The sequence below is a fragment of the Necator americanus genome, chromosome I (genome assembly GCF_031761385.1).
Source record: "Necator americanus strain Aroian chromosome I, whole genome shotgun sequence".
Classification (NCBI taxonomy): domain Eukaryota; kingdom Metazoa; phylum Nematoda; class Chromadorea; order Rhabditida; family Ancylostomatidae; genus Necator; species Necator americanus.
This window is the reverse complement of record NC_087371.1, coordinates 37341285-37351034: the sequence shown is the minus strand read 5'-3', so window position 1 is coordinate 37351034 and position 9750 is coordinate 37341285. Positions and strand designations below refer to the sequence as shown.

At 39.0% G+C, this 9750-nt stretch overlaps 1 protein-coding gene across 1 annotated transcript; it reads left to right on the top strand.

Annotated features, from left to right (window-relative positions):
- Nucleotides 1–1530: 1530 nt before the first annotated feature.
- Nucleotides 1531–9750, top strand: RB195_008054 (uncharacterized protein; the record flags this gene model as incomplete). The annotated part of the gene is made up of 13 exons (XM_064182037.1): nucleotides 1531–1650; nucleotides 3795–3953; nucleotides 4029–4172; nucleotides 4334–4470; nucleotides 5137–5265; nucleotides 5341–5398; nucleotides 5666–5723; nucleotides 6390–6505; nucleotides 6569–6716; nucleotides 7391–7556; nucleotides 7666–7853; nucleotides 9428–9533; nucleotides 9618–9750. The coding sequence occupies 13 exons, from the start codon at nucleotides 1531–1533 to the stop codon at nucleotides 9748–9750; spliced, it is 1662 nt and encodes a 553-aa protein (XP_064038779.1).

Below are 9750 nucleotides of genomic sequence, written 5' to 3'. Positions count from 1 at the left end.
CTGTGACAGGGAAACACAGGCCTACTGTTCTTCCTCATCCTTATTCTCATCCCTCGACGAATAACTGTAACGAACACCAAACCTCCCCAGAAATAACTAGTTCTATTTAGGGGTTTTTTAAAGCTTGTAATTCCTGAAGAGGAGAAGCGAAAATAATTAGTTCGTTTAAAGAGCACTGCAACGTTTTGACAGTCACATGCGATGCATTTGATCTTTACCGTTTCTTCAGAAGAACTGTCAAATGCAGAACTTTACTAATCCCTAGGAATAAGTGGCTCTACTTTCTTCCAGTTTTCTTCTATTTTTTTTGTTTCTAGTGAAGCGAAGGAAAAATAATCCTTTCGTTTTAAGAGCTCGTGTTCGTTAGTTTAAAGGATAGTTTTGCTATTTTGAAATCATTCAGTCTACGACAACTCAACCTCTCGTAACAAAATGATAGAAACATAGCACCTCGCTAGGTAAATGAAGTAGATGAGAAGGAATAACCAGTTGTCTACTATTTCATAAGGATTCATATTACTTATAAACCTTTTGGTGAATAATGGTTATTTACTTCCTTTCAAGGGAACCTTTACTTTCCAGAACTACTATGCTTTTTTTACGGTAGTTCTACGGAAAATGAAGCATTAGGAAAGTTTGCCATCATCATTTTGAAACAAAAGAGTAGTGAGTAATATGCACAAGATCTGCACTCATTCGAATTTCCTCTCACATCCGAATATTTCGTAGGGGGCCTCCAATCTTATTTGTTTCACCGAGCATCACAAACAAGGTTGGAAACTCTTCAAGTGCTTTGTTTTCCTGAGAAACAGATTGGTGAAGATACTCCAATAATATTAGAGATGCATTTCCTTATATTTCTTGACTCGTGATTCATTTCCTTGTTTGCACTTAGGCTACTCACAATGTTTTTAGTCGCCTCATCATTGCTTTAGATTTTCTATAAGAGATACGTTAATTTTAATTATGTGAGGTCCTTTTTAATGATGTATATACGGAAATAGATATAATTACATATCTGCAACAGAAATAAATTGGAAAAAAACTTTCGAAACAAGTTTCAGCAATTAGTTCGAATTACGGTTCCGTTTTCGGTTCTTACACTTTTTTACAGTCGTTGTGACGAAGTGTGAAGGTGCGCCCCTAATTAGACTTCTTCTCACGTTAGTTGACGGCCCTTTGCGGCAACCGCTAGCCACTTAAACCGCCTGGGATATTCACCTCTTATATACGTGTGCTGATCTATCCATCAATGATTGTGGTTGATGTCAAGTCGGCGTAGATGGAATCAGTCGGCAGTCTTTGATGTCCGCCAGCCTTGTGCTGAAACTCTTCACAGTCTTTTGTATGCCTGTATCCGTGCATGCCTACTCAATCCTGTTTCTCTGCTCTTTTTGAAAGCTGAATCTTTACAACATTCTCTTGATTATTACATTGCCTGATGTACTTTCCCTCTTCCTCGTCGTCTTTTCTCATTCGCATCAGCTGAGTTACATTAATCGATCGACAATGTCGCACGTTTCCAGTAGGATGCCCTCGGAATGGGATCAGCCGCATATGCGCTGGACCCTTCGACTCGAATATGTGCTTTCGGATCGCACTGCCCTCGACGCCTTCAGGGATTGGCTTATGGCCAATTCGAATCCACAGGTATTTCAAGATCTGCTTCTACGACTTTCATAGTCATCTTATCTTGTTATTGGAGTTTTTTTTTTCGTAATATATTTGTATTATATTATTATACATGCTGTTACATTGATTTTACTATGCATATGCGAAGATACGTTATAAAGTGACTAAATGAAATAAGAAAGATGTTAGTTAGTTCTCTTCTAATTTTTGCTGTAAAGTTGCAAGTTCATGCGATCATTCTTCGAAAGAGCGAGGAAAGGCCTCTCATAAGTCTTAGCGAGATGCCTCTTGAAATTGATGTTGTTGGCTTGGAAACAAGGCTTTCTACAGATGTGAGAAGTAACACTTTTTTGCCTCAAGAAATCACTGGAATATCTGACGATATTCTTGATTCAGGGAGGATATAGCGTAGTGGATGTAGCGCAACGGAGATTCCTTTGTATCTGTATGGTCGATCGTTCAAAACTGCTCTGAAGCTGGGAAGTTAACGTCAATAAATTGGTACCATGCGTGTCTATAAGTAATAGCTTGATACATCAGCCAACACTCCCTAGTTTTTGTACATTTCTTAATCCGCTAAGTTGTTTTTGCCAATGAATTTCTCCGTCATCATTACATCAGTTTTTAGCCGTACTAGTCTTCACATTGGGTGTGTTGCAACACCACGAGTCAGTTAATTTACCTGACATGTTGGGTAAAATGTAGTTGGGAGCCACTCAGTGGCGCCCTTATTTTTTATGAGGATCAGTAAAATGTAAGCTAAAGTTAGTAAGAGAAAAAAGTAAGGTAGCGCGCCCCGAAATAAGGGGCGCAACTGAGTGCCCGCCACCCCAACCACATTTCCCCCGACATGTTTTGCTACATGGTACTCAAACTTCTTTTGGTATTTTTTTTTGAGTGGCCTACGTTTAGTAAAATTTCATTTCTCAACAGATTTATCTCCTCATTCGAGAATGAGGAGATAATTCTGTTGAAAAATGAAATGAATAAAATGCTAATGATCAAATCCTATTTATTAGAAAACGTCGAGAAGTAATTACAGCCTTTTTATTTTGGAGTATTTGCCAACCTTATACCAAAATTTACGAATAATGCATGCATCGGTAAGCTGAGCATCGCTTTTAATTTCCCAAACCCCTACATTTGTACAAAACCCATTTTTAACAGCTTAATTTTATTTTCGTCATTTATAGCATTTTTTAAGAAAGAATTTCTCGTCTACTTGCAAAAGTGCAGTTCCACCAATTTGTTGTTTTTTGTTAGTGGAAGATCCCCCAAGAAGTTTTATAAATTTCTTCATATCTGTGAAACTTTTCGTGTAAAACGAAATCTGGGTTTATCTGTGTGTGTATGTTTATTTAGAAATCTAAGCGGAGCAACTGAAATACATATACACATTGCTGGATCTTGCGAATGATATAGACTAGCTAAGATGGTTTATAGGGGTTTTGATCCATTTGTCATTCTTCTCATTTCTTTCTAGAAACGACAAGGATGGGAATGAGAAAGATTTTTTTGCCGATAATTCATGGGAATTTTTGGATAGAATCTTACAAACATTTCCTTCAGGAAAAGCAGGGTTCCTATGATATCAAGTGTGTCAGCTCCATTGTATTCAGAAATCGTACCGTATCTCGTCCCAGTTCTGCGTACGTTTCGGTTCCAACTATGTAGAATTGTTTAATTCTAGCTGTTAAAATCTATATGGGAGTCTTGATCTCTTTGCTATTTCTTTCTCAAGAATAGCGCTAAAAGAGAAATGAGTTTTCAATGAAAAAGAAATCAAACACAGTCACATACTTTCCAATCCGATGTTTTTGAGAGTATTGTTGAATCGGGGACCATTTTTTTGTGAGAAATATTAATTATTCGTCCGCACAAAATTTTGTGCCGAGCTCTAAACTGTCAAGTGATAGTGCTCTTTTTGTTAAGCAGTGTTCACCCCAAGGGAGATAGAGCCCAAACGGACGTGAAGTTGTGATATCTCCCCTATGTGCTTTCGTGGGCTCCTATGATTCTGCAATGTATTCACCCGGAATCGGCTTTGTAGGCAGCTTTGTGATTTTTGCTCGAATAATTAATAATAATGATTATTGTGCCACTTTAAGACCGGTGAGGGACGGAGACACGTAGAGGGCGATAGCTGACTTGTCTTTTTTCAGCCCCTGGAACTGCACTTTGCTGTCCTTGCTTATGACAGGATGTCAGCGCAACGAAATGCTCAAACATCGGAATTGGCTAGGTCAATTTACCAGAAATATATCTCTCTTCGAACTGCTTCATGTTGTTTCAACTTCATTCCCCATAAGTTACGTCAAGAGGTAGGTGTTAATGTATGTTAATTTTTCCAATGAATAATGATTCTGGAAAAGTAACTAATGCGAGGTGGCTTCCAGATTGGAATACGTCTGAAACAAACTGGCTCAGGATTTCCTGACCCTCGTCTGTTCTCGGCTATTTTGCCTTATCTTGATTCGTTCCTTCGACAGCAGCACGAACAATTTGTTTGCTCAGAGGAGTTCTTAGAAGCATTCAATCGGGTACGACTTCACCATTTCTCCATCATTTACGAATTTATTTAAAAAAAAAACTACCAACTAGATGTGATTTGTTTAGAACTCACAGCTTCTAAAGAAAGTAATCCTAACCAAGTCCAGCATTAGATTTACTGTTGATTTCCTCATTATGAGCACCTTTTTAGGTGAACATGGGTGTTGACGAAAGTGGCGACTTTCCATCGGAGCGACGTCGTTCAGGTGCCAGCTCGAAGAAACCGCAGCTCACTGCTGAAACTCTTATGAAATCTCGACACGATAGGGAACATGTCTTAGGAGAAAGGTGAGAACTTTTGAGTTCTAGTGCCATTTTATTCAGCCTTAAAACATTTTTCTAAAAATCACTGCTTGCCTCATTTGATATGTTTTTATTGGTAGAGAACCGCAATCCTTCAAACCTGAAATTCATTAGATGTTGGCTGGCCAACCATGAAGGCTACTCACATTCTTGAATCCTAAACTATTGGATATTATGAGACAGTGCGACAAATTTAATCTGTAGATTGGCGGTAGTTAATCGCAACCCAAGAGCTTCGAGCTTTTTGAGACATTGTGGAAGGCAGTCTCATCAACAGTCTTTCCCTCAATCAAAAGGTTACATGTAATCCTTAAGGTGCAACTTCAGAAGATTGCATCTAGATTTTGGAAATAAATGAAGGTCAACAAGGATACACATTTTTTGCTGAATATTCAAGCATACAGTTTTTCTTTTTTCCCCAAATACAATAGTTAGGTGAGATAACATCCACAGATTTAAACTTCTTAGTTATGAAAGTGCTTTTCCATAGAAACATACGATCTCCATTTCGAGCTTCTTTTTTTTGTTGCATTGTCCAATTAATTTTCTATGAGAATTCTTTCCACTATGAGTTGAGGAACAATATTTGTTTTTTTCGACGAAATGTCCTCCATTGTTTTTGTACCACTTCCACTCTACGACATCGTTCAGTTCTTTGGAGAAGATGTACCCGACCTCTAGTATGCCTCGCCCCTATGTATGTCATGCGACGACAAGTCAGAACGATAGTGCCGTTTCATCATCTTTCTCATCTGATGCCAACGGGCATCGTCCAGCACGGTAAGACCTTCCTCTTTTAGTCGTCTGTTCTTTTTTCACAAATTCTCAGTTTTTCTATTAATTGTTTTGATTTAGTTTGCGAAGTATTCGAGAGGAACATCTACGAGGGAATCCGACGACATTTGCTATCCCGGTACAGTGCCTTTGCAATGTTTACGCCTGACGGCGGTATTATTCCATTGTTCCTAGAATTTATGCATTGGTTCTTCGATTATTGCGATCGAGTACTTGAAAAATGAAACCTCCTATCTTTTCAAATGTTCGGGTAGTCGGATTTCCCAATGCGTCGATTGGATCCAATAAAATACTCGTCCAAATACTGATAATTGATGTTTATTTTCCTCGTAACTAACTTAAAATAAATCACTTGAATTCTTTAAAATAATTTAAAGAATTCCAGCGGGTCGAGCACCATTCGAAGACAGACACCATGCAGTTCGATCACAACACCGAAGAGGGTATGTTATTGTGTTTCCTTGGCTATTTTATGTACGGGTATAGCTGAATCATTCAGCTCACTGAACGTACAATTGAGATAACTATAATTGGCATGGGACGTGTAGCCCACACTTGGGGTCACTTGCTCTTGTTAATGTTTTATTCTAAAATTCCTCTCTGCTAACTCGTCAAACTGCTATCATCTTTCTGATCTGATTGAGAAGGTCTCCTTTTGAAAAGTTAATAACAACTTATTCGTTTCCTACAAAAGTGATTTCGAACTAGGACTGCAACGAAATCAAAGGATTATCATGCAAACTTTTACTCTACGAATTAAAAAAGGTTACGTAGAGCATGTTCGAAGAGACGCCGTGAATACAGCGGTTGGAATCGACGTGGGACCATTGCGAACTGCAGCAATGAAAGGTGATAGCATAGGTCCCGACTCGATGTTGATCGCTACGGTCCATCGCTTCGCTTTGAGTGCAGCTGCCTACGCAACTGCCCGTGCTTCATGTCGTTTTGACTCTACTATACGTAGCGTTTTCGCCAAATTATACTATAAATAAGAGTATTCAGTATCTGTGACCACTTCCTCCTTCCTACTACATTACACTACGCTTGCTCACGATCTTGCAACATAAATTTGTAAATTGTATTCGAGTCTCAAATTTGTTTCTACACAGGAAGGAAAATGTTCGCAGCAGTACTTTGTAAGAAGTTAAACCGTGTGCAAGCGAGACGCGAACGAAACGACGAAACCGAACGACAACTCAGAGACATCGAAGACAGAAAGTGTACAGTTAGTATTACTGACCACCAAGCTTAATATAACTTTTTCCTTAGTAAGAGTTCTGACTTCTAGACTCGTGAGCTAGTCTCAACATCCGAAGCTGTACACGATGTCGCATGTGATGATGACGACGATGTGGAATGTTATTTAGAGCGAATGCGAGAGGAAAGTTTGAAAGCCTCTGCAAATCGATCACCTCGTCATAATGCACTTTCACCTAGTACGTTTTTTCTTTTCTACTTGCGTTTGTATCAACCAGCCAACGACTTTGTCGTTGGAAAAAAAGTGCTCGAAAACATTCTCACGGAGATGTTGGAGGGTGCTGGTCACGAGAATATTAAGCCGCTTTCGCTGAAAAAGACGTTTGTTAATTTTAACGGTTTTTTGCCGTTCTACAATCTAATTCGAAGAACAGTAACTTGCACATGTATATAGTCGGGTCAAAACGAGATGTAGCACGGTCCAGTTGCGTAAGCGACTGCGCTTGATGCGGTGTGGTGGAGCGTAGCGGTTAGGATCGAATGAGGATCCTTGCTTGCACCATTCTTTGTTGCGGTTCGCAATGGTCCCACCTCGATTCCAGTTGCTTTCTCCGCCGCGCCGCTTCGAGCGCAGCCGCTTGTGCAATTACCCGTGCTTCATGTCATTTTGACCTTACTATATGTGAGTTTGCACAGACAAAAAGAAACGTAGGAGTGGTGTTCTCGCGAATCCTTTTTTTTCTAGAAAGAAAAAGGTCTACCTTCAAGAAAAGTCAGTGAATTTCTTCACATGATTTTATTTGATATATTTCATTATAGTACCTCAGCTTCAAGAATTGTTGAGTATTATATTGCATAGTAATGTTGCCGAAGTTTTGTACTGTTCAAGACGTGATTTCTTTCTTACCTTCAGGGCCTTTCTCACCTGAAAGAGATTGCAGCAAGATAATTTGCGGCATCAGCGGTGCATCTATGGGTACAATGTTGATGTCCAGTTATCAGCGGTCGACAAATCAGTTTGCTCCACCTCCTGCACCCAACACTTTCAACACTTCTGGCGTGTATTACAAAGAAATCAGGTTTTTCTTTTGTACATTACAGTTTCAGAAATTTTCACGTCTTTTGCAATATGTTTCGTTTTATTCAAATATGAAATAGCCTCGTTCGTGTCATTCGAATGTATTTCAGATCTGTGAACCAAGCGGCACCTATTTACGATTCTTCCGGAGTAGAATCAATGGCTCCATCTGCGTTTTCGGATACATCACGCGGTTCTCGCCGAGCTCCCATGATTGCACCCGGCCTCGACACACCTCGTAAAACGCGCCGATCCCTCCCATCTACAGGACAACGCTTGATGACAATATCTTATAAAGGTATGCATTCCAATTGCTACCTTTCATCAACTTTTTCACTTTCACTTATATCTGAGAATAGATAATAATTTCTGGATGGTGATTCCACACGAATAAGTGAGCTTCAGGGCTAACCATTTTATCAACATTTCCTTGGACAGTGCTCAGAGGAAGTATAATATTTAGTTGTATTTTCTTTTCCCTGTTTCTTTAAAACATATGGATGCGTATGAAAGTAATACCGTCATTTACCCAAAAGAATGCCGCTGCCGGGCTTTGGATGCGTTAGTAAACACCCGTTCAACAAACAAAGTTTTCTCTGCCTACGTGTTTCTGTCGCAGTGCAGGATTTGTGCAAAATGAAAGCTCCATGAATAGATATTTGGAATTAGACTAAGGAAAAAAATTATCAGAATGTCACATTAAGATCAAAATAATTAAATTAGAAAAAACACGTCGCGATGTCTAGCACCACTAAAAGTAACTGCTTGACCAGCCTGATTTTCAAAAAAGTATGGTCCATTGGCATCTCCAACCCAAAATCCGCACCAAACAGTGACACGTTGTGCACGCTGTTCCATACCACAATCCTATCTTATGACCTTTATGTCTCATCAAAAAATACATTTAAAAAACCGTGTTTTCTATTTGATTCAAATCTTACGCAAATTTTGGGACACCCTATATCACCACAAAATTATTAGGTAATTTGAAGTGGTTTGGTTTTGCTTTCTTCCGTTTTCAAGCAGCAGTTTTTCTGGCATTAGACACTGATGGCTTATTAAACGAAAGATTCAGTTTCCCTATTTATTTTAAATTTGTTATTCGTTACTGGAGTGTTCGTTGATGGTTAGGCATCAAGCTGCTTTGACATTCGCTATGCATACCCACTCGGGAAAGGACTTCAGAGACACTTAGATTACCGTAGGTAAACCTGCAGCCAAATAGTCCCATTAATAATTGTTTTTGCAAAAGTCGATCGTTGGAAATAGGGAGGGTGCTTAATTATTAGCCATTTTCTAAGAAAAAGAGCAGGAAATATAATCTTGTGCTCAAAATCAGTGCTTGAATCAATGCGTTCTAAGCAGTGGGAGATTGAGATCTGGATAAGGAATGAAGAATAACACTTCGATTTGATGAGCGAAATAGAGCAACTGTGGATTTCTGTTTCTGAGAAAACCGATTAAAATGTGTTTAGTAGTTTTTTTTTTAAGTTTTAGATATGAGTTTTTGGTAAAACCGTTTCGTCTCGGTTTATTTCCTTGTATGCTTTCATATCTCTTTAAATTGCACTGCATATTACTGTGCAGTTCCTGAGCTTCTTTCATTGTCAGTGAGCTGCATAACTCTTTTAAGAATATTCGATGGAAATGTTTGAGTCCATAATAGCGAGTAATAGTTGTAACACTTGAAACACGTGGGTATAGCCACCCCTTTTCCTTCTTACGCGATTCCACCAAAGATTCATCGACAACATTTGACCGAATTGACTTGAAAATAACTGTCTTAACGCATGCGATCAGCGGAAACAAATCTGTTTTTAATGGAATGGGTTCTTTAGAAAAAAATCCATTTCTTAATATCTTCTCATTAAGGAATCGATGGAGTCCCAGTGGTAGCACATGTGCCAGTTTCATCCAGAGGAATAACCTTAAAGGAATTCCGTCGGCATTTTTCTATCTCCTCTCATGCGAACGTACAGTAAGTCGTTATAGATGCATCTGTATCCTAATATATCTTATATCCTGATTTTTGTAGGATCACGAGTAAACTTTATTTCTTTAGATTCTTCTTCAAGTCAACCTGTGAGGATGGATCTGCACCCTATCAACTACTTTTAGTTAATGACGACTCTGCTTATCTTCCTATATTCGAAGGAAGAATTACGGCCGAACTGAAGCGAATATCACCCGAGTGA